At 43.0% G+C, this 25,577-nt stretch overlaps 1 protein-coding gene across 13 annotated transcripts in view; it reads right to left on the bottom strand.

Annotated features, from left to right (window-relative positions):
* The window catches only part of P4HA2 (prolyl 4-hydroxylase subunit alpha 2), a 31,667-nt gene extending 9,580 nt beyond the window's left edge, over window positions 1-22,087 (bottom strand). For 11 of the 13 annotated variants that reach the window (XR_012044111.1, XR_012044113.1, XR_012044112.1 and 8 more), the window contains exons 1-8: window positions 22,015-22,087; window positions 13,291-13,390; window positions 11,148-11,244; window positions 8,813-8,964; window positions 7,113-7,250; window positions 5,605-5,844; window positions 3,630-3,841; window positions 2,657-2,833 (exon numbers count right to left, since the gene is read on the bottom strand). Coding sequence is in view for 8 of the 13 variants with exons in the window: in XM_072872440.1 (XP_072728541.1) it covers window positions 2,657-2,833; window positions 3,630-3,841; window positions 5,605-5,844; window positions 7,113-7,250; window positions 8,813-8,964; window positions 11,148-11,244; window positions 13,291-13,372 (1,098 nt within the window). In the remaining 5 variants the exon portion in view is untranslated. Of the gene's footprint in view, window positions 1-2,656; window positions 2,834-3,629; window positions 3,842-5,604; window positions 5,845-7,112; window positions 7,251-8,812; window positions 8,965-11,147; window positions 11,245-13,290; window positions 13,391-20,713; window positions 20,829-22,014 lie in introns of those variants that run through there. The other 2 variants (XM_072872442.1, XM_072872443.1) reach the window with 2 other exon arrangements.
* Between the last annotated feature and the right edge of the window lie 3,490 nt (window positions 22,088-25,577).

Raw genomic sequence — 25,577 nt, 5'->3', positions numbered from 1 at the left:
TAGCATTTGATCTAAATAAATCAGAACTAAAATAAGCCTGCCTACATTCACATTATTCCGTATCTCCTCTTCTCTTTCTGATAGGCAGGCTTCTTCATTTAAGACATACAATCTATACCTCACTTGGTATAGCCAACTGACAGTGAGGCTTCCTCTCTCAGGGTGGAGAAAGCAGCCTTATAATAGGCATTTGCTGGGCTTCATCACAAGAGATGATTCATCATCACACACTGGACTGGTCAGAAGCTTCAGCCAGCCTTCCTCTTAGAGTCTGTGTTCAGCTTAGCATGCACTCCATTGGCTTTTCCTTCTGAAATTCTATATTGCTGAAATCCTATAGCACTGAGTTGAAAGATATTCATGTGTCCACCCCCTCCATGCCATATTTTTGCCTGTTCAGGCATGCCTGTATTGCAGATAACATCCAGAATTTTGGGAACAAGGTTCTCCTACTTTCATGGCAGACCTGTCCCGATACTACCCACACCAATAAAGTTAAGAATTTTCATGACCCTTCCCAGTCAGCTCTGATGTATTGCCTGACAAGTTGGAACTACTTTTTGGAACTGGAGTAAGTGATTGCATTTTGCAAAACAAGCATGAAAACCAACTTGAATACAGTTACTCTCAATCACGTACAGATGTTGTTTCTCTACAAAACAAAAAATATTGGCAAGTGTAAACTGCAGATAATGTTAAAGTGCTCGGACCCAAAAGTAGAAGTTTCTTGCAAATGCATTTTAGAACAAAGGAAATGCTTGTCTTTCTGAGCCCAAAACTAACATACTACTTCAGAGTTCTGTCTGAAAGCTTCCACGATTACTAACTAAAATTTCCTGACTGAAATTAAGCTATATTTATTCAGGACCATCTCATCACAGGACTTGCATTTTCCATTCTTTCAGTAGTACTGCAGAATTTAAATCTATTCCTGCAGCTGAGCTACAGGCAGATTTAGAAAAAACAAGTTTTAAGAAAATGATTGCCTTTTTTTAAATTGAAAACTTTAATCTGAATCTTAAGACTACAATATTTACCTACTCTTACAGGGACTGATCCCAGTTCTACACTTCATAGGCTATATGAAGAATTCCTCTGACATTAGTAATATAAGCAAAACTCAGTGAGCAAGACTTAAGACTCTCCACAAAAACTTTGAACAAAAAGAGAAAACCAAACAAAAAAATTAATAGCTGCCTTATTTAGAATTTGCTTAATTTGATAAAATAGATTAAACTATACGCTTTATTTGAATGTTCCCATTTTATCTGAAGCTCTTGAAGTTTTATAGTATGATGTAATAGGAAAAAGTCTCCATTTATGGAGGTGAGGGTCCTCATCAAGACAGGAGTGTTCTGCCAACGCTCCCACAGCTGGCTGGTAGTCACAAAAATCCCAAATTATTAATGCTCTTAGGAAGCATCAGTTTCTCAATCTGTTTCTAACTGTTTACATTTAGAACTACATACAGAAAGGTAATTCTTGACTGGAATTTTAGTACCACACTTCATAGCAGTAGCTAGAAGAATGCTAAATTTATAGATGAACCATTCATCTATAAAAATAGAAGTGTTTAGTTTTACATGCTTGCCAGACCTGACAGAAAAGAAAGCTGTAGCATCTACGACTGACCGCACACTGCCATACTTTTTTTGCCAGAAAGGAAACAGACAGGAAATTCTACCTCCAGAAAAATCAGACAAGATAATTCCTAGCTTTGCATTAGGTAGCTGCTTTTTTATTGTGTGCAGAGTCACTAGAATTCACACCACAGGTAACAGGTATTGCATCAAAACTAAGGTTCCCACTCAAAGCTGCTGCCTTTGCATTGGATCTATAGTTAGCATACTGAAGCTGTCGCATCTGTTTCTCTGCTGCCCAACAGACAGCTATCTGGGTTGAAAAGTCAGATCTAAAGTGCTCTGGGAGAACAACTGCGTTGTGCATTCATCCTTACAGTACTCCGTCCTTCCCAAGTCCCAGATTGGGAATTACTTGAGAGCACAAATGATTTTTTCTCCACTTTGTGTTAGCTGTATCACATTATTCCCCATGAGCTGTGTGCGGCTTCAGGACAACACTGCAGTTCCACTTGTGGGTGCACCATGGTATCTAAAGTACCTGCCTCTGTGCAGGTCTAGACTATGGTTTAACACAGCAGCAGTGGATTCCAGGTTACCCAAAGCAAAACACCAAAACTCTAGATAGTCTTCTAGCACAGCTTAAAAAGAAAAAACAAACAAACATTGTTTCTTCCCATTTCTGTTGGGATTTGGGCTTTTTAAATTTTGTTTTGAAGTTCGGCTCCATTTCAAAAGGCAGACTTAAGGTATATTGGACACCTACTCCTATCACTGTAAGGCAGTCACTCATCTAGCTTTTCAGGTCTAGTCCCTAGTTTCCTAAAAGGTTTCTATGCCACTGACTGAGAACTTTGCATAATTAAGTGCAACAATGCATAAGTACCTTCAGGAGCCTGGGCTTTATGGTCCTACATCACCAGGCAGTTTCGAAATCGTTCCCCTTACACTGCAGTTGTGAGCCTATCATCTGTAGTATGAAACCAGATCTTTCAAATCCTTTGCCTAGTCTTTGCTAACAGAGATTAAAGCACGGAATTGCCAGTCATTAGTGAGATGGAAGAGGGGAAACTTACCCTTGGCTTAGCTAGTTGTTTGATTTTCTCAATTTCTTCATCAGACATGACATCATAGTATCGTACAATATGAGGGCTGTCCCATTCGTCTTCTTCCTTAAAGGGAGCTATGAGCAGATGAGGGTTTCTGTTTCCATCATGGTACCTACAAAACAGCCTTTTCTGTCTTCGAGGTGTCTGAAACAAATGCCAAACAAAACATTGTTTGCTCAACCACTTTTCATGAACTTAAAACAGGCAAGACAAAAAAGAAAATGAGTTTCATTCTGCAAACGCTGTAAAAGCCGTCAGCTGACTAGCAAATTTAAGAGGTAAGCATGGGTGATTCTGCAATTTACTGCAAATAAAAAACAACATATGCCACTCAAGATACCACTGAGCAACATCTGAAACACTAACCTTCAGGAGAATTAAATCATAATAGGTTACAGATTAAGCAAATAACTACACAAACAGCAAGCTGTAAAAAAAAGTCTGGTTCTTATAATTAAGACTATGCAGATGGAATACATTGATTCCTTTCCCTGCACTGAGAATTAAAGCTATGTCTGTTGAGAGGTACTGGAGACTGGTTGGTCAAAATAGTCACCCCAGAAGGACATGTCTTTAAGAGGCAAAAGAGAAGGAATAACGTGATTCCTTCTTAAGCGTGGCAAAGCATAACCAGTTCTCAGTGGAAAAAGCCTCCTAGTATATCTGTACAGCTGGCATTTGAAATGGCTGAGTAGACCAATTGAGGAGAATCAATTTTCAACAACCTTTAAGAGGTACAGTTGAGAGCTGTTTTTCTGTCTAGGATTAACAGCTAAAGAGGCCAAGACATAAGGCACAAATCTCAGCCTGGACAGAACTACATTTAGTTTTTTCTTAAAAAAAACCAGCTTCACAGAATGCAAAGCTTAACATGTCCCACCAAGCTTGATCACCCTTATGCAAAGGCAGCATAGTCAGGAAATTCTTGCCTTTCTCTTACCATTTTTACCCCTTCACCTCTGCAAAGGGCCTCATAGATATCACGCTCCGGCAAGTAGTCAAGGGGCCTCTCATAGGCACCACTTTGCACCACTGGTTCTGTCGTTGTCATGGTCGTGTTTATTGACTTCTCTTTCTCCTTCTCCTCTCTCTCCTTCTCCAGCAACTTCTCAAAGTACCGCAGATTACTGCCTGCTCTCTCATGAGTACTGTCTTCATTGGGAGAAAAACAGACAGAACCAGTGATTTATGCAATCTCAGAAACTGTTAATACAAACAAGTCTGTGTTGAGACAGCAATAATTCTCCCCTTCTTAAAGCATTAGTTGGCAACCAAAGAATTGGCTCCAGTCTGCACTGAAAGCCAGCACTGGGAAGTTTCTGTCTTTGCAAAGGGGAGGTAGGTACAGTCTGCAAAATAATCTTTTCTGGAAGGACCTATCACAAAACTTGTATTCCAAGGGGAAAAAAAAAAAAAAAAAAAGAGTGGGAGTTTTTGATCCCTCCTTTTCTCTCAACTTTTCTGCCCAGTTCTACCCAAGATAGCAGATCAGAGCTCATCAGCAGAGATCAAGCTACTCTACTGGTTGCACCCCTCCTCTCCACCATGCCTCTCATCCGCACTGCACAAGCATGCTTTAACCAAGGACTGCAGTGGGGTCCCAGCCGCACACGCAGTCCCAAAGACCTTCCAAAGTCGGGAAGCTCAGAGGTATGCGTTACCACTTAACAGCCCACCTACAGCATCCATCTCTAGATGTTTATAACAAGTTTCTATGGGAGGTATCCTGGGTCACTAGCATCATTAGACCTATCATTAGTGATTTATTAATGATGTTGGTATGAATCAATAAGCATCATCAATAGATCTTTACCCAGCATAACTAAGAAGGAACAATTCCCTGTTCACCAGGAAGTGTTTCTGGACACTAACACCTAGAACACTTTCTTCCCCTTCTGACCCTCCCAAGCTTATTGTTTCTCTTATTTAACCAACCCAGAAGGCCACAGAAGTATTAACCACTCATTAGAGCATAGGCTAATAGTGGCCAGATAAGGAAGTCAAGCCCAGAGCAAAGCAAGCTGCTGCTCCCCAAGAGGACTGCCAAGTCTGTTCCACTGTTTGGTGCTGATAAGGATTTGCACTCTGCTATCAGTGCTAAACCCTATTATTTTAGAGGGAGCTAGATTCAATACATATTCATATTCTCACAAATTTTAATCTATGAATTCCAGTGTCTGCAGAAATTGGACTGATACATATTTTCCAAGAGAAAGGCTTCACCCACTCTCAGGATACAGCTAACATGTAAATTAAGAACCACAGCTGATTAAAAAAAAATATATACAAATACATAACACAGTAGATGTTAATTCTAATTGGAGAGGACAAACCTTTCCAATGCAGGAAGTAGGCAAAGTTGTTTAGGAAGCAATGCTTATTTGCTTACTCAAGAGAAAGCTAGAAACAGACCAGAGATAAAAGGAGGTTTTAAGAAACTCAAATCTGTTCTGAATATTCAGAAATAAATACTTTAAGATCTCAGGCAAAGTATTCTTCTAGCATCAAAGAGTATCTGCACTGAGGAATAAAGAGGAATATGTGAAGTCAGTAGGACTTTACAGAAGATACAGCACTCTGCCTAAGTCCATGGTAGCCCTGATCTCCGCTTGAGACAACCCTGGCTTTAACCAGTACCAAACACAACATCTCAGTACACTGAAGCAAAGCACACAGGTCCTGCAGTCAGACACACATTTGGTCTTTGGGTAATAACAGCACAGATTATAAGATAGCTTGTTAAAGATACTTCATGTATAAGACTGGGGGTTTTTTTCCAGGACCTATGTTTACTACAAGTCATCTGACAGGATATCCTTCCCGTCAGCTCACCAATATGTATGGGCCATGACTGTTCTTGGCTCTGTTGCTGGCAACACTCCCCAGCACTAGAATAGCAGGTTTTTTGTTCTTACCAAGGGATATCAGACGTCTGGTAAGCTCCATGGCTCTGTGTAAATCCCCAAACTGGAAAACAGCATAGCTGAGATAATCTAGGATCTCCACTTTGCTGACTGTTGTATCCTCCCCCTCATCGTGTTGTTTTAAGGCTTGTTCCATCCAGAGTACTGTGTGATAGTAGTCTCCATCATTGTAAGCAGTCTTCCCCATACCAAAGCAGTCACCTACTGTCAAAGTGGATCTATATTTTGTTCCTAAAAACGGAAAGATAGCTTTAAGCATTCCACACAAAACCATCTTCGCCTTCAAATACAGGGGGCATTGAGGCATATCTGTAAATACATGCTTCTATCATCCAAAAAGGCTTCTAAAAGACAATGGTTTGACAATGCTTTAGGTTCTGTACCAATACTTTAGATTCTGTACCACCTTCAGAATTCAAGATTACATTCCACCATAATTCTGTGGCATTAATTCCTTTGGAAACCAAGAGAAGCTTAACATAGAAATTAGTGTTAAGCTATTGCATTTTCTGTTGTAGACAAAGGCAGAGCAGACTAACAGCTTAACAGATTTTACCTAACCTACAAATTAACACTGTTAGATGATCAGAGAAGCCTGACTATATATATGCAGAGCTAGCTTGTTTGCTCTTTACTGGAGATGTATATTTGTGCATAAGGAAGCTGATTGTTGTTCAGACAAACTGGGTACCCATTTGACTGTAACTGGGCACTGATTTCTGGTTGCTCCAGCTCGGCAGATAAGACTTAAAATTAAGTTCATTGTTAATAACCTACACGTAACGACTAAAACTGTTTTGTCAGCTTATCTACCCACACTCTAATGAAGCCTATTCAGTTTGTAAACAGTGTGTTGCTAGCAACCATAACCTGTTTCAGTAAGTCTCTCATAAGCAGCAGCAACAAACATTTATCAGAACTCAGCTGCCAAAACACTGAAGCATCCCAATATATCTATGTACTTTCCAAAACATCTCTCTATGGCAAAAGCTGTTAGTCCCCATTTCACAGAAAGAACAGCAGCAAAGTGATTCAACCAAAGGCTCACTGGAAGACCATAGCAAACAAGAACAGAGACAAGCTTTTTAAGAGCCATCAGAGCAATGAATTACAGAGCAGCTCCTTCCCTCGGTGTGTTAGTTATTGGGGACAGGAAGTACCCATGGTATTTGCTTACACAGTAACCAGCACAAGAAAGTATGTCGTCCTTTGGTGTTTTGGTATAGCGATTATAAAAATCAGCATTTTCTTTTAAAGCAATACTAATTAAAAAAATGCTACTTGAGCTGGTCACTGCAGACCATGGTGCCTTGGCTTAGGTGGGAACAACCTCAAGGTTGTTCTCAAAGTGCTGAAGTAGATACACCCTCAAGCATCTAAGCCGCATGGACTTCCAGCACCATGGTTCTTCCTCACTACTGAAAAAGGACTTTTGGAGAGAGTTTAAGGATGCCACCACTTCCTTCCTTTTAAAGCAGAGGAGACCTTTGTGCACTTACCTGGTAAGTTTCCTCGAGAGAGAGTTTCAGGATCCAGTTTGTACGTGTCCTGCAGGCGCATCAGAGCCTTCGCAGCTCCAGTCTCATCTTCTTCAGTTGGAAAAAACTGACGCTGAATTGTAAGATTTGCAATAAAGCCTTTGCAATAAAAGGGAAAGACGTTACTTCCTGAGTTTGAATAAATATCAGTACTAGATTAAGACAGAAGAGGAAACATCTGCTTTGTTTGGGGAATTGAGATTCAAATAATCCAGGTTTAAAGCCTCTTATTAGGCTCTCAAGTTCCAAAAACATTGTTTTCTGTCTCATTTTAAGAAATACAGCTTACAAGCAAAAGATAAAGGATAAACAACTAAACCCCTCTGTTTTCTTGTGCCACACTATTACTAAAGTACAATGTGAATCTGATGATCTTCATTCTCCTGTAATGTCTCCTTCTAGCGTGAAAACTTAATAGCTTTCATCAGTTCTCTTGCAATATCCACACAGACAACTGCAGATCATAGTACTGGACAATGATTTCAGACTCTGTCCTCCAACCTGTAAAACCACGAGAGCTTTCCAAATCTCAGCTCAAGGGACAGAGAGCCTGATCCAGGATCCCCTAAGTAGGGGTAGGACCTTACTCAGTAAGAGGCTTTTAAACCTAACAAGTAAAAACAGGTGACGTGTAGGAATAAAATTAAATGCACTACATAAATATATCAAGGCTGTACAGCAGGTTGGTTGGGCAGAAGCGGGGGCAATCAACTGAAGGAAAACAACCCAGCCATTTCTAGTCATGAAGCAAGGAGAACTGGAAAAGGAAGCCTTTAGAAAAAGAATTAGTGACAGAAATACTCAATAAAATTGAGTATTTTATTTCCATCTAGGATGACTATTCCAAAAGGCAATAAAAATCTTGGCTGGAAAAAACTTCCAAGTACCTAAACTTTAGCATATGCAGAGTAAAAAGGGAAAACATGCAGTGTTCTGCCTGAAAAACATCACCTCTTCTCCTTTACTTTTAAGGAGTCCAGTAAAAATAAACCCGCATTTAAAAAAAAGAAAAGCTATGGAAGCAAATTCAGGCAGACACTTTGACAATATGATGCAAAAGCAAAGATTAGTACTGGAAACATTTCATATAGGATAGGTTTACAGATAGTAATGGTATATGATCCTGTTATCACCAGACTGACTACAACATCTGCCAACTGTTAATGCTGGGGCTGATATGAATTCCTTCACCAGTTCAGTATGGGTCTCATTTTGATTCTTAAGTCTTATCTACTGATCAACATGGTCAAAAAAAACAATGATCGCCAACAGCAGCAGCCGAGTGGGAAAGCAGATGAGCAAGTCTTTATATAAAGGAACATAAAGCTCAAGACTAGGTGTAAAACAATAGCTGCCAATACAGCTGACCACTTCAGTATATCCTATTCTCCCCTCTGCCCCAAACAGCACAAGCCAAACAAAATGTAAGAGGCCTAAGACAGATAACAGTTTCTTTGAGTCTTGACAGATGTTTCAGTGGCAAGGTTCACTTACTTGCATAAGCAGTAAACAAGAGGCCAGTCATTAGTTTAAGTTTCAAACAAACTTGACAATAATATTTAAACCATAACTGAGTTTGCAGCTTTCCAGAATACAAGGAGGATAAGCAACTGTGTTTAAGGCCAGCTCCTACTAGTATCTTCTCCCCTGTAACTCCTTACCATTTGTTGTATCCTGAAGAACCAGGTTTTCCAATTCCAGCCAGTCAGTATTTAAACGCTTCACCAGCTTATATGCATTTACAGGATGTGCCAGATACCCTTCTGGATCAGAGGTTGATTTGCTAGTCAGTACATCCATTTTTTCAGCCCAGCTGGAACAAGAAGTGTATGTCTCAGTCTGAGAATAATTTATGAATGCATGTCTTTTCTTAAGTCACCCTAATTACACAGCTAGAATCAATTTATTGCTGCTTTCGCCATCATAACTAGCTTTCAAGCTTTCAACTTCACAAGGATAAAGTGAAGTAAAACTGATTTTAATTACAATCGTCCTTTTCTTTTAAAAGGCATTTGTTTCCCTGCTGACTATTTTAAAGCTTACTAAAGTGGGCATGCATCTCACTTGCAATGAGTCTTAGCCATCAATTTTCAGCGTACTGCACTTCAGAAAACAATGAGATATAGCACACGATCACTGTGAGTATCATTTATCTATCTTTGTAAAAATATAAGCATAAATAAAACCCCAAGAGCTTTTTAGCTGTATGGAAACTAAACCATAAGCTTTCATTTTCAGACTGGAAACCCTCAGACAGCGCAGTGGCAGTGCTGTCAGTCACCTAGATTGCATCGCCGGTCAGCTCCAAAGCAGTAGTGGGAACGTCACCCTCTGTGTTACAGTACATTTGAACTGCCAACTACATTGCTGATGCTACAGTGAGAATTTCTTCTGTTGCCCTTCATCTTACCCCTTAAAACAAACATCTGGTCCAGCTGTGTGTTCCTCTCAGTACTCAATAGGAAGAAAACACTCTGCTGAGATAAGCTAATAACCGAACATAAGAAATCCCCTTTGAGCCTATAATCTCAAACTCAGTAAGCCAGGAACGAACCACAGTTACAAACAATTTTACATAAACACAGGTAAATATTGTCAGACTACCTGGCTTCTCTGTACTATGACCTTGCAACAGAACAAAAGATGTTTCTTCCATAAATCCTTTGCAGGGATATCAGATTAACAATATATATTAAGACCAGTCTCACCTGCACTCTCTTTTTAATTTAGACTTTCACTACTTCTAATACTTATTTTGCAAAGTAGTAAATACTGTCAAGTTCTAGTCTCTTTATTCCCATCACAACATGCTTTTGAATCATAAACATATCTCTGGAACTAAAACACAAAATACTGAAAAGTGTTACCATATTCAAATTATAAAATTTAGCACCTCTGTTACAGAGCATATGCCTCGTACACTAGCAGGGTGCAAGGGCTCAAATATTGACGCAGTGGTAGAATGCTCTTGCTTACAAATACACCAAAATACAAGTCAACTGAAAGTTTAACACATTAAAAAAGCACTTGCTTATGTCTGCCCATAAAAAAAGACTTTTTTTTTTTTTAAAAGACCAGTTTATACATAGATTGAACTGACATTCTTTTTAACAATACTTGAAGAGGAGATTGCTTTTCCTCAAAAGGGCAGCTTTTCAAGAAATGAACATTTGTGTATACAAGTGACAAGGAATTCGTATCATTTCACTTACTCCATAGCCCCATCCCCAGCCTACACCTCCAAAGGGAGATCAAACTGCCACATATAGCCTGGAGTTTAGAAATTCTTTGGAAAGCATAGCTCCATTTAGAGGCACTCAGCTCTTCTGAACATGGACCTCATTTAGACTATTCTAGTGTCACGCCCTATTAGATATTACTTTCAGCTAGATAAGTATTAACAGCCTTCTTAAGGAACACAGAAAATAGCGGTTGTCAGCAAGAGCCTTTCAAGTGATCAAAGCAAACAGGATAATGTCCGAGATGTGCTGTAGCCAGGTAGGCGACTGAAGAGAACAAGGCAGGAGAGCTGTCCCTGAGAGCAAAGCCAACACAGGAAGGAAGCCAGGGATTCAGTGTGTGCTCCACTAAACGCAACTGGCACACTCTGCCGTGGTAAGCAGTGCTGATGCTGTGAAACAACAGGTAGCACTGAGCGCTGCCACCCACAGGCATTTAACACGCATGGACAAGGCTCCTCTGATATGAGTAGCGTCTTCTCCAAAGGAGCACTGTGATGGTACACGGACAGGGAAAAGTGGGAAGAGCCCAGCAGACAACGGTTTCTAAACAAGCAGACAAAGTCAAAATGAAGCAGGGCCTCCTCTCTGCAGGTTTACAGGAAGAAATTACAACCAATTTAGTACCTATGGTCTTACTGTGACTACCTACTGAGGAAATACTAACAAGATCTAGCAGCAAAGAATGGTGATGTGGTGTAATTGAACACGGATGAGCCATTTCGTCCCCCTTCATTATGCAAACCTCTCCCCCTACCTTTTAATCTGAGAGAGCTTGTTCTCTTCTGCTCGAATGTATTCCTTTAATGACTGTACCAAGTCTTTCTCTGCATAAATCAGGTCTGTCATTTGACCTAAAAACAGAGTATGAGCAAACGTTTATCAGACCTAAAAAAGTAACAATTTCCAACAGCACAGAAGACAGACCTTAGATGCTCTAGGGCTATTAAAACCACCAAAGAACAGACAAATTAAGGGTGTGCACTTCAATGCCTGTAAACCACAAAAGCCATTATACATACAGGTCTGGCATTCAAATGCTTCCAGGGGCTTTTAAAATCCCAACTTCAATGGCTTGTGTAGCTTTGCTGTGACCCTTCCACTGCCTCCGAATTACTTTTAGTATTACAGTTGTATGCAAGACAATCAAAAGAAAGGTTTGACATTAATACAGCTATTGAGTCAAAGCAACGAAAGATCCACATAGCTGCCAAAGCATCTGTTCTACATATGGAGAGAGATTAGGTCACACTAATAAATTATTAGTCTAACCATTGGCATCACTTAAAATTACAGCTTTTCAATATGGGTAACTGTGGAAACACAACCTAACATTAAGTACAGAGGAATTTCAGACTAATGTTTCTAGACTGACACACACACTCTCTCCTGATTAGCATTACTGGAAATTGCCAGCATGTCAATCCTAATTGCCATGACAAACTTTGCTTTTCAAAGACCAAACACTGAAAAGACCGGATGAGATTTATAAATGCAGCCACAGCTTTAATAATTACTTTGGAATGCTGAAACTAATGAGGCATGATTAAGCAGATGAAAGTCAGCAGGCTGTGCTATTTTCAGAGTTAGGCAAGGTTCAGGAATAGGTGAGCGTAAAGAAAAGGTGATCCTTCACAGTAGCTTTGTACAAAAAGCCACTTAACTTAGGAAAAAAGAAAACCAAATAATACACATGTAGTTAAATACTGTTTAGCCAACTCCAGAGCACAGGAGCATGTGCTGGGGGTTGGTAGTGAAACACCACTCTGCCTTGCTCTGGCTGAGCAGTTCCACACAGCGGTGCAAAATAAACCACCGGAGTTTTGAGTTTTACCATTCAGAAACATAGCTCCACTGAGCTCAAAGCATATTCTGCAGAACAGCCAGTTGTAGTTAATCAATCTCTATTGTCCTTATGGGGGTAAATTCCCCACACTATTCTACAGTAAAACATTAGACCAAGTCACAGCAGAAAACTCAGCTTGTATTATTTTTAGGCTCTACCACAGTCATGCATGGTTATGTATGCTCTTAGAACACACAAGCTATTAGAACACAAGAACTGTGGGTTCACAGCTATTAGAACACAAGAACTAAATTGTCATAAAAATCCATCTTATTTTCAGGACTTATAATCATGTGAATTCTTCAGGATTTACTCAGGTCTTACAAAACACACATAAGGTAAGGGGGATATTAATTTTTCCTTCTGACACCTAAGTCCAGCTTTTTGAGAAGACAGGAGATTTCAGGTTCTGTGAAAGAAAAATATTTCACATACTTATCACTTAAATTCTATCATAGAATCATAGAAGAATCCTTTGGCTTGGAAGGGACCTTTACAGGTCATCTAGTCCAACCCCCCTGCAAGAGCAGGGCCATCTTTAACTAGATCAGGTTGCTCAGAGCCCCATCCAACCTGACCTGGAATGTTTCCAAGGATGGGGCCTCCACTACCTCTCTGGGTGCTTGGGCCAGGGCCTCACCACCCTCATAGTAAAAAATTTCTTTCTTAAATCCAGTCTAAATCTGCCCTCCCTTAGTTAAAACCATTGCTCCTTGAATTCAGGACAAAGCTTTTTAGCAGAAGGTTTGTGCTGTGTTCAAGATGACAACAGGTGCATAATTCTTAATAAAACACAGGAACTGTTTATTTTACTGACAGTCCCCAGAGAAACTTATATCACGTTGGTCACAATGTGCTAAGTTACCCAACTGCAAACAAATTGCACTGACGCAAGACTTGCAGTGCAGAATAGCATCAAGGATGCCGAAGAGTAGCTTTTCCTAATACGGACGGCGTTTGATAGGGCCATATGAAGAAAGCCATATGCTTCAACTGTAAACTTTAACAGTTTTGGCATTAGCTACATCACATCATGCATTGGTTCTTTCCATACCTATGGAGGTGAAGAACTCTGCTTCTGTGTGCCAGATCAGGAAAATACAGGTAAAGAACACCAACTGTGGCCAGGGCTTCATCTTCCAGATAGCTCAAACCTGTACAAATTAAAAGGAAAATGAGGAGTAAAAACAACTAACTTATTTGTGAGAAAAAAAAAAGAAACCAAGGCATTAATCTTCATCCTCAGTCATTTCACCCTCATGAAAATTATTTATGTCCTTGAAAGACTGAATTCTAATCAGTAAAGCTTGGAAAAAGTTTTCTTTAACCACAGGAGCTGTTACTTAACAGTCTCAAATGCTATCTGGTATACTCTTTGGGATTTACATGGAAGACACTGCAGTCCATGGAAGGCCCACATGACGGAAGTAACAGAAGCAATCTATTTGTCCACAGAGACAGTGAGAAGATATTCTGCAAGGGCAGCTCAAAGCCTTCCACATCATGCATAATTACAGCTGGAAAATAGGAGAGTATATAAAGTTGTATTATATTCCAATAATAATAAAAGTCTAATTTAAACAGTGAAACTTGTAGCATGCTGTGAAACTCAGTTATATAAAAACTGTCTAGAAAGACAAATAGTGAGAAAGCCAAATAGAGAAATATAGCCTTTTGTAGCGTGGAAGTGGCAGCGACGGTTGGAAAAGTTGAAAGCAAAATTTCCCACTCTGCTTATTCAAGATGCATCATCCCAGCATATTGGCCTCTGGGCACAGCCCTTACGACCTCTGTATTCCAAAGACTGTGCCAGCTTAGAAACTCAGCCTCTCGAGAGGGAGACTGAAAGCAGACCGTTACATTTCTAAGAGCACAGCCACCGAGGGCATGGAAGGGAAAGCCCGTCCGAGCAGACAGGCAGACAAGGCAGTAGACAAGTGAAGTAAGGGATGCAAGGTCTGTACAGAAGAACCTCCTGGGAGCTGTAATTCTCCTGGTAAATTTGATGGCCAGGACTGCCTCTTCCAGGGAATTTATGAGGAGCCTGCACTGCACTTGGATCAGCCCACAGCTCACTCCAGAGCTGCCTGTTCCCTGAGCACAAACAGCCACCACAGCCAGCCCTCACATATGAGCACTGCTGCTCAGCAAACACTGAGCTCTCGTAACACCCATGCACACAGCGTCAAAAGGAAGATGACAACTGTTCACCTTAATCCAAGAAGCAATTATTCTTTTTTCCTACCCATTGTAACTGGGTAAACTGGTGGCTGGAAATGACCACTTGCAACCTGCTCTTACTCCAAATACAGTAAACAGCATGCAGCTATTTGGGGCAAAACGGAATCTCTTAAATCTGATGAGAAAGGGGGATGGAAGGGAGAAGGGAAGAGAAAATACATGGAATATCCTAAAGTTTCAAGCAATGCAGCAAGCGGGAAGGTATTGAAATAAGATAATGCTGGAACAACTCTAGCTCATTGTTCCCTTAGGCTCCACGTATCTGCCCGCACAACGTGAGGCAGAAGGCGAGAGGTGGATATCGCCCTTTCCTTCTGGGTTTTCCAAGCCCACAGCATGACAGAAGCCCTCACCCTCAGTTGAGCTCACCAGTGCCATGGACATAAACATCAAGCACACCGTCAATGATGCTACCATCTCTAAGAACATTAGAAATAGCTCTGTTCTCTGCTATGTATTATCACGTGGCAAGATGATAATTTTTAAATTATTCTTTTGATTGCTTTAAAAGACCTCATGAGAAATCAGAAACATTTACCGCAACAGTTTGCAAGCATGAGTAAGCAGGAAAATGTCTCACAGCATCATAATAAGTCTTCTCCTTTCCCTCTTCTGTTTCCCACCCCCCTGAAAACCGCATATTCCCAAACTGCTTGTTTAAGTTAGTTCAGAACTAGTACATGGGTAATCTGAGAATTGAGTAAAGCTGAATGAATAGTACCATGCAGAGGTCTGCCAATACTAAAAGCCACAGTAAGTGATGTAGCAGAAAGCACAGCAAGTCAAGAGCACTTGGGAAGTACATTAATTTGTATATATTAAGCCACAACTGTCCATCTGCATAGTCTGTCATCGTTTCATGGAGTGTTTTTTTGGATGCACTACACAAAGCCTGGCAAAACAATTACAAGGGAATTTTCCAGTTAAAACAACACAACTCTACATTCTCCGCCCTGCACCTCCTCACCATGTTCTCTCATGGCTGAGGATATCTGCCAAGAACACTTACAACAGCTAGCAGCTTGTCTTTATAGCAGATCTTTAACAGCTTTGCCATCCTACTCAGATTTGCTTGAGTCAATAAACAGAAACCTCAGTAAACAGAAAAATCAGCTCTTGCTTGAACAAGCAGGACACCTGGCTGCAGGGTTTGCAAATTGTTTGTACACATTCTTTTCACAGCTGTTACTTGGAAAACCAGCACAAATAATGAATTACAGGAGGCTGAGCATAATGTTATAACCACATTCTTGGACAGCACGAGCATGTGTGCATGCACACACGTATGCATGCCCACCCCACCACAGCTAAACCATCTGCTGACAAAGAGGGTAAGAGTGGCAGAAGGGACATTAGCACCTCCTACCTCAATAACTAAATTGAGACAAATGTTTATTATGAGTTTTATTCAAACAGAGAACGGAAGAACGTAGTTACATAGAAATGCCAGATAAGAAGTCTGTGTAGGACAAATACTGCCTACATTCCTGGCTTTTTTTCAACAGCATCTTCAAATGATGAAGGCATCATACCAGACAGGTGAATTTATGACCTCTTTTTATTTAAGTGAGAATAACAACGTTCCTCTACAACAGACTGAGAAGGCTCGAGCAGAGCCACTGGGCTCAGTTCAGCCTCGGGCTACAAGAACCCCTCATGCAGGAACGAGGTGGCCAGCTCACGCTGCCCTGAACTAGGGCTGTAAGATGGCCCAGGACAACAAGCGTGCTGCCCTGGCTCATCAGGCTACGCCAAGTGCCATCAGCACAGGGATCCTAAGGCCACGTGTTCCTCACAGATGAGCACTTACACAACTGCCTTACCGGAGGGACTGTTCTCACTGTAGCGAGAAGCTGTTGCAGCAACGCTGATAGAGCTAAACTTCTCCCCATACAGTACCAGATACTTAATGCTTTGCTGCTTCCCTTAAATGTGCCCAGCCAGCCAACCAAGTGGATATTGTACAAACACTTCTTCGGGAGTGTAAGACCTCAATGAATCACTGCTCCCACTGGAAAGAGTGCTGTCAGACTTCAGAGAGCACTGGCAGAAGGAAAAAAAGGTTCTTCTAGACAAAATAGACCAGGATGGAATTTTTCTCCACAAGTTAGACTGAATTCTTTATTAAATAAGCTTTCTAAAAATTCTTAAATCAAGAAGATATAAAAACATGGACCTGACTTAGAAAAGTTACTTGCACATCTACCAGGGTTATCAGTTTCTCGCCCACTCTGAATTTCATATCTAGTCATGGGGGATTCAAGCCAGCTCCCACACAAGCCAAAGGGAGGATTTTTCTCAGATCAGAAGAGGAAACAAATACCTATTACTCATCTAGTCCCTTTAGGGCTCCCACTTCTGATCAAACTGACAGGCTGCAGTCTCCTTCGTATGCCACCGAACAAGAGCATGATCCTCACAGAGCCTTCCTTTAGACAGGAGGCAGCACATCTACCCACACAGGCTGAAGCTAGAGGGACTAAAAAACATTAACCCCTCTCTCCCCCTTCACCCCACAAAAGAGCCTCAGCAAGTACCATTCAGTTGGCACAATGGTGTATAAGGGGACGATTTGGATTCTGCAGCTTTTTTAAAAAAATGTATAGTAGCAGCACACATGATAGTGCAGCTCGCATCTCGTTACCTATCTCATGGCCGATCATGCACTCCTGATGTCAGTTTTCATTCCCAGATAAGGGTGTGCTCAGAAGAACAAAACAAGTCAGAAGAAACCCTCCGATTGCCTGACAGCCTAACTAAAAACAGGGACTAACAAAAGTGAGTCCTTCATCCAGGCTCCAAAATTTGTACAGACTTCTTATGCAGAAGAATTAAACTAAGTGAACCCGGCATAAGACCCGTCCATGTAATTTAAAGAATAAAAGTCACACCCCTTATCCTTGCTTATTATGGCAAATCAGGCCAGAGTGCGACTCCTGCTGTATTGTGAACTCTCATTTTGATCACAAACTCCAGAAAAAACCCACTGTATTCTTCCACTCCACCGCTTACACATGATAGCACTCCCTTTGCTATCAGGCTTCTCCTGGGGAGGTATGGAAGTGGGGAGTGATTTAGCTGCTCCAAACCTCTACCAGCAAAGTCACCTCTCTTCCCAAAGACTAGGTGGGGGGAAAAAAGTTTCACAGGGTTAATTTCAGCCCCCGTGAATGCATTTCTTTAAGTCTATATTTCAGTCTCCAATCCACAAAAACTCAGACGACGTTACCTCACAGCCACTGCAGGCTCGTTCACATTCAGTACAGTGATGCAGTTGGATAACAGCTAAGACAGGCATAATGGATAGATCAAAAGTGAGAAGAGAGCACTAGGCGTGCAGTACTTCACTGATCCATACGACATTACAGTCAAAAACCTGCATACCATCACTGGTCAGCAGACTGCCAACTCACTGCGTCAGAACATTACCAATACTGAGCACAGATCACAGCAGAAGTCACTGCTCTGTCAGTATCTTAGGTCACCAGACATTCTCTGCAACATTTCCTTCATGACAAATTTTAACGACTCCCAACAGATCTAGTTTCCTATTTCTTCCAGGTTTTTGGTTTGGTTTTTTTCCCCAGAGCATACAGCAATGGTTTCTTCCAAGCAATTAAGACAGACTACTGTTCCCTAGTTCAGTTCCATTCTTACAGACCTATACCCACACTTTGCTATGGAGGAATAAAGTTTGTGAGACAAAGTATCATAACTAGATGCTGTCAAAATCCGATCAATATACCATTTTTCTGAACCATCACAATGCAACAACTTACAAGCTGATGACACAAATAAGGGTTACAGCCTGCCTCCTATTAAAGACACCTGGAAAATCACTGCAAAAACAGCTGCTTCCACATTGTATCTAAATTTAAAGTATCATGGTGAAATCTAACAAGCAAATCACTACTTCAAAGTCACCTCGGGCCACAGATGGGTTCTTGGTGCACATACAGTTGTGGCCCACATGCCAGGCTGTGAAGAACGGTCCATCCTCAAACAGCAATTTGAGGTTGGACTCTTGGAAGAGACAGGTTTGTTTGCAGATTCTCCAAATGCCAGTGCCTTCCACCCACTGCCTTACAGACACAGCAAGAAGTACAGAACTGACTGCCCAGCTGGCTTCATCCCCTTTCCCCTCCACAAACAACGGAGCTTCAAAAGTAGGCAACAACTTGCTATATCAGTATTGATGGCTGTAGATAAGGGTAATTATACTTAAGTGGAAAATAGCACAAACAAAAAACTGCAAGATTGCTTAGATGCTTATTTAGAGCCAAAAGATGGGCTGAATTGTAAACAGATTTTCAGGATGTTGCCAAGGAAGAGCTTCTCTCAATACCTCTGTAAGAAAAGCAGCCATAAAAAACCTCCAGCTTGTAGCAGTATTTCAAGTCTTGCAGATTAGCCTGACACACTAGCCAGGAGATGCCCGGAACATTATAGCAGCTATAAAACTACTTAAAAATTATTAACTAGTAAGGAAACATATTAATTTGATCCTAAGAAAGCAAACCTTCACCACTGGCTGAAGACTTTGAAACAAGTAATTCAGGGCTGAAATTCACTATCCACAGGAACTCAGATGCTCCAATGTTCAGCCACTCCTCTGACCCAAAGAACTTTGGATTTAAACGCCTGTCAGTGTCCTACCCAGACCGCACTGCCACGTCTTAGACCTCATGTCAGGATTCACCACACTGCCAGTGCAGCACGCAGTTAGCTACCTTGCTCCAAATAGCTAGCTCTCGGTCATACCCAGGGAGACACAAAAAGCATTGCTCCCTTTCAATATCAGGTGCCTCCTCGCAAGCAAATTCTCTCTTCATCATCAAATAACTGCTTCCCAGCTCCTTCCTCCAGTACACGTTGGATTTACTGCTCAAGACGGCTTATGCCAACATCACTACCTTTCTTGCCAAAGGGTTTAATGTGCATCTGAAAACAATTATAATTGCCTAGCAAATAATACAACATGATTGCCTTGTATTTTTCAAGGCAAGCCAAAAGAAAAGGAGGAAAAGCTGTTCATTTGCACACATTAACAAGGATACAGTACGCTCATGCAAAACTGCATGCATGTCTGCTAATACAGAATGGCTTGTTATCCTTCGTTATAACCACCTTATAAACTATAAGCATCTTGATTAGCTCCCAACAGTTTGGTTGGTTTTTTTTTAAACCATAGGAAAGAATATTTCTTCCGCACTCCAGCAGGCAAGAAAATTCATGCTAGTCTAAGGCACAGCAAATCTGCCGGCATCTTACTCTGCAGTGTCTGGAAGCTCATCCCATATGAAACGGCCTAGAGTCAAATCGCTACCGTTAGCGAAGATAGGACAGCAAGATTGCATGCTCTTTTCCCACTAATTTTTCAGCATTAAAATTTAGACTGCATTTTACTGTGCAAAGCCCATAATTTTAGGACATCATGATACTTAACATAACCTTCCATATGCTCATACCGCATTAAAAAATCTTCCTGTTCAGAAAGAAGGGGGTTTTTTATACATAAAAATGGTCTACCATCAGTGAACCGTTTCTTTCAATTAATAACAGCAATTTAATTAAAATCAGACATTATCTCAGAGGTGCAGGGGTTGACTCTATTCTGAAATCACCCTGGAACGTGCCCCCTACCATACTTGGCATTCTCATTTCTCAGATGTATAGAAAACCATACACAAAAATCAGAACTAATCATAGGAAAAATATCTGTGTTTACAGCTTGCTTCTTTGGAAGGCTGCCAATATGCACAGCATGGAAATTATAAACAGACTGGATTCCTCACTTAAACCTAGAATGAAAAACTTCTTATACTAAATGGTAAATCATGCTCCCTCTGCTGTTACTGTCTTTGAAATACATAATCATCCTCTGGGCTCGTACTTCCTGCACTGGGAAGAGCTACATTAAAAAAAAAGGAATCTCAAGAAATTATGGCATAAGCAAGAAGCAAAATTCTTGTCTGTTAGCGTCATAGCAATGCCAATTTACAACTGTAGAATAATGCTCTGCCTGTAAAATACAACTTCCAGTCATTGGTTGCTATATATATATTTACAACACACCTGCGGGATTATTTTCTAGGTCTTTAATGCCAGAAAGCTGAAATGTTACCCTGGTGAAGATGGCTGAGGTGGCCTTTCAGCTCAGCTTCACCCTCACAGAGGGCCTATAAAATTAAGGGGCAAGAGGTTTTGTCACAAAAACATCTTCTGGGAAAGCCTACCTTCAGTACTTTCTACTGAGGAACAGGGGTGATTACCGGCTAAGAATACCAAACATCACAGAGTCAGCTCCAAACATAGTCTTTATTTACACATCCTCTTTCCTCCTTCCTTCCAGGTTATAAGGACGTTCTTTGCTGCTTGAAATAAAATTATTCCTGTCTGGTCAAAAGCATGTTTTGCATTACTATGACATAGCAAGTTACTATTCCCCAGCTGAGCTGTCGTAACACCCTAGGGAGTGCCTTTAGCTTTCAGGCCAGCCTGCCCTCCACTGCCTTGGCACAACCCTTTTCCACCAAGGCTTCGATTACTACATCGTACCAGTCGCGCACAACTGCCTGCGCTCTCCTGGCTTATCCACAGCTCGGCTGCACGTCGGTGTGCTTTGACAAAAATAAGGACAAGCATTTTTTTGGAAAACAAACCTCAGGTCCAAACAAAATGAGACAGGAGTAGCACAAGCGGGTTTTGAACATCTTTATGAAGCTTAAGGGATTGTCTGCTCTACCTTGAGCCTAGGGCAGGCTGGAACCGCACATACAGCCAGTTAATGCAGCTGACACACGGTAATCTAAGTGGTAATGATCAGTCATACCCAAACCCCAAGGGCAAGGAAAAAGGGAATTAGCCCTTCCACATTTTCTGTAACGATGATACTTCTGACATGTTTACAAAACCCCAGTGATTGTTTTGAAGGGTAATTTTCGGCTTTTTCCCCCCCAGCTAAGCTGCAATCCCCCGGCAGAGGCCAGCAGCAGGGAGGCAGGACAGAGGCCGGAGACTGCCATTTGCTAACCCCGCCGTGAAGCCCCGTAACGAGCCGCTGAACCGCGGGTGCTGCTCCCAGGCAGCTGCCCGGGACCCGCGGACACCAAGCGACGGAGAAGGCGCCCTGCGGGGCCGGTCGAGCGTTTAAACGGCGGCCCCTCAAAGCTGAGTCCCCCTTTCCAGTCAGCTCCCAGCCGGCTGCCCAAAGGCGCACCCGCCCTGACCCCCAGCCCAGCCCCGGGCCGCCCCGGCCCCACCGCTCTCCCCGCTCTCCTCACAGCGCCCCTGGGGAGCCCGCTGCCGCGCCAGGCTCCCAGGAGGAACACCCGCGAGTCCCAGGGGACTGCGAGCCCTGAGGGGACTGCGGCACCGGGCACAGCCCGCCCGGGGTGAGCTGCCGCTGCCGCCCCGCGGCCCCTCAGCGCGGGGGAACGGCTTCACCTGCGGCCGCGCCGCCGCCCCCTGCCAGCCCGGAGGTGCCCGCTCCGCTCCGCTCCCCTCCCTCCCCAGCCGAGGCCCCCGCCCGGCTCACCCGGCAGCACGCAGCCCCTCTCACCGCGCTTCTAGAACCGCCCCGGCCCTTCCAGCCGCGCCGCCGCCCGGCCCCGCCCCGCCCCCAGCCCCGCTCCGCTCCTATTGAGCCGCCGCCACGTTTGAAGCCCCGCCCCCTGCCCCGCCCCTCCTGCCGTAATGCCGCGAGTAGCGCCGCACAGACCCCTCAGTATTCATCCCCCGGGGCGCCCCGCCCCGCCCGGGATCACTTCAGGCCCCTGAGGCGCGACCGTCGGGCCAGGTCTGGCCTGGAAGCGGGGTGTTCTCCGGTTCAAAGCGGATTCCACAGAGAAATTAAACACCACCTGCGAATTCTGCTTGCTTTCTAAAACTGCCTGCCCAGCTCTGAAAGCCTTCCCTGCGGGCTCACTGTTCCTGCGGCTCCGGCATCGCCCGCATGGCCGCCAAGCCAGCACAAGTCGGGGTACCTCCATCACCCGACATCTCCGTGTAAGCCTTAGGCAGCTGGTAGTCTCATAAGGAGAAGGAAAATTACGTTTAAAAGGGAAATGAGAAGGTGATCTCTGTAGTGGAACGTGACCGGCACGTACGGGCAGGGTGTGACAGGTTAAGGAGGGAACTGCCGGTCTCCATGTTGGCACCGGCGGCCTGGGCTCTGCCAAGGAGCGGCCCGAGCCCCTGCTGCGGTTCACGGGGTCACGGCACACTTTCGAGCAAGGACGGACTCAACGACTGAGGCGTGGACAGAGCTGAAGCAAAGCCAGAGATCATTTCCCCAGCTCAGCGGGAACATCTAATTTACTTACTTTCCCCTACACAAACCAGTATTCACGCCAATTCAGAGCGACCGTCATCATTACCAATCATCGTAACAATTACCTTAGCCAAAAAAACATATTTTCAACATTAAATAGAGTCAGAAACCAAATCAGACCGTACAAGACACCAAGAACAAGCTACCTCTTGCTTTCCAGATTCACTCCACCATCACAAGTCCATTCGCTGAACAGAGATCTAGCGAAATGTGACTGAAAAAGCAAGGTTTGGGGAGATGACTCACCATGCCAGAATCCATAAAGAAACTGGAAAATAGGGAAAGAAATATCTAACATAAGGGTGCAATTTCACTGAAGCTTTTAGCAACTGCTAATGTCGTAAACCATAATAAAAGGGTCCGGCTGTCCTGTCACCAGAACATCCTATCAGAGCTCCATATGTTGCACACACATACACTTTGTACATTAACTTGTACATTAATTGTACATTTATTTGGGTGAAGTTGATTTCCATCATATATGTAGAAACTATTGCGTTACTATCAATGAAAGAAGCAATCTGTAAGTCTGTGACTGCACTAAAGGTATTAGTTCATTTCAGAGACTGTAAAAACAGCCTTAGTCTGGCATCTAGACAATGATGTGATTCAGAGCCAGTTCTTAGTCAGTTCTAATGCTGCTTTTTTAACCTATTTTTATGATAGACTTTTTGCTTTTAAGTTATGGAGATTTTTTTTCCTCTGTTTCATTGGAAAGGACTAAAAGTGTGTTTGTAGAGGGAACACAAGAACACAGGAATCTGTCTTTGCTCATGTGAATAACCAGCTGTGCAGTCCTTTTGACTGTACATACAGACCATACGATGTAGTATTAGCACAAAGAGCCTTGACTAGTTAATGTTTCTAAATACTATATTGTGTTAGCCTTATAAAGTACCAGTTTTGCTTTATCTAGATTGGCTTTGAAATTCTTTTACATGAAGCTGCTGAGCTTGCAAAGTGGCCCTGGCTGGCTCTCAGGTTAAAAACACCTCCTTTGCTTCTGCCCCTGGAACGAGGGCGAGACATTTCTGGTAGAAAAGAAGAAGGAGGAGACACTGCTCACTAAGCCATGGTCCAGCGAGAGCAGGGGGCAACGGCTGGAAGTGTTTTTTTAACATCTGATTCTACCAGTCCAGGCTGATGTCCCTTCAGCACAACCCCAGCTGGCACCTGAAGAGCTACGACATGGCGATCTGGTTTAAAACCAGGAGAATCAAGCATCCTGTGCGTGTTTCAAGCCCTTACCTTCTGTAAAAGTGGAGGCAAAATCCCTTTGTGGAGAGCTTGGCTGCCAGATGCACACACAAGTATTTTTGGATGCCCCCTTGTCTCTCATATTACAAGGCTTTTGTCTGAGAAATTAGCAGAGGAAATATTAAAACTATCTAAGAGTACTTACATAGTGTAGTATAGTATTTCCCATAAAACAATGTATTGAGTCAGAACGGAGGAGACAGGGCTATGTCTGGATAACAGAAGTCTTTCTGACCTCAGCGTAGCTCAGGTCTCTCCCTGAAACTGTAGCTAAAAAGTACATGTGTAAAAAGACCTCGGACATAAATAATTCTAAATTTAGCTGTGTGTCTGTTGCTCTTCTCTTATTTTTTATGAATGAAAAAACAATCATACCAGATCCTCGAAGAGCAGGAATGGAAGCCAAAAACCAAGGCACGCCAACATCCTCTCTATGCTGTTCAAAGATTCAGCCAAAAGTCTGACCAGTGTCTTTACATCTACCATAGCTAGAAGATCATGCTACGCTACAGAAGTGGTGTCTACTGAAGTATCACGTAATTATTAGTCTTCCTTTAGTGTGTGCGCAGATGGATCTTACAAGCTGAGAATTTGGCGCACCAAAGGAAATACAAACTCCATCGTCGAGGATGGGCAGAAACAGGGGGACTTCTGAAGCGAGGGAGAGGGTGGGTGCCAGACTCGGATGAGTCTCCTGCGCTGGCTGTGCCTGTGGGCTCAGCGCTGCTGTTACTCAGTCACTGTCTGGTACCCCGCGGATAGCAAAATCACGGAGCATTTGCTGATAGCAAAATTCCTGAGCATTTGTCAGGAAGCTATCCTGAATCAGAACCCCTGAGCATTAGAGAAACATGGTCCATCACCAGGAAGAGGTGTCACTAAGATGCAAGATTGGCCAAACAGGGGAAAAAGGCTACGCAGCCGGGCATACACACCTCGTTATGAACAGACTTGGGTACAAGTTCCTCTTTGAATGATACACGGTGCACAGCAGCAACGGAAAGCTACGCCAGGTTATTGCACATCCGTAGTGCAGCACCACAGCCCACTGCTCCACGCACTCACGCTGCTCCTCCGCTTGGCATCTGCTCTCTGGATTGCAGGTAAATTTGTCCAGCGGCCAGCTCAGGCCAAGCTCAGGTGTCTCTGTACAGGGCTGCCCTGCACAGGCTAAACAAACCCACAGTGTGTGAAACACTGCGGTGTCAACTACACCGCGCTTTGTCCTCTGACAAAACTCAGAGACCTCGGCTGCAAACAAACTCCTGCTCTGAACGTTTCCCGAGCAGTCAGACCTGCGCCAGGGTCCTCCTGGAATGGGCAAAAGGCCCTTTGCGCTTACAGTCGTTTGGGAGCTCAGTCCTGCGAGGTCCCGAGCCACCCTGACGCTGGTGCGCAGCCGAGCTGAGCAGACTGGGGAGGCTGCAGGCAGCAGTCAGTGTTATTCAAGATTGCACCCCTTGAGGACACCAAAGTGCAACCAAGATGAAATGAAAGGATGGGATTTATTT

This window comes from Ciconia boyciana, chromosome 9 (genome assembly GCF_034638445.1).
Source record: "Ciconia boyciana chromosome 9, ASM3463844v1, whole genome shotgun sequence".
Taxonomy (NCBI): Eukaryota; Metazoa; Chordata; class Aves; order Ciconiiformes; family Ciconiidae; genus Ciconia; species Ciconia boyciana.
The sequence above is the reverse complement of the archived record's forward strand: the minus strand, read 5'-3'. Positions and strand labels throughout refer to the sequence as shown.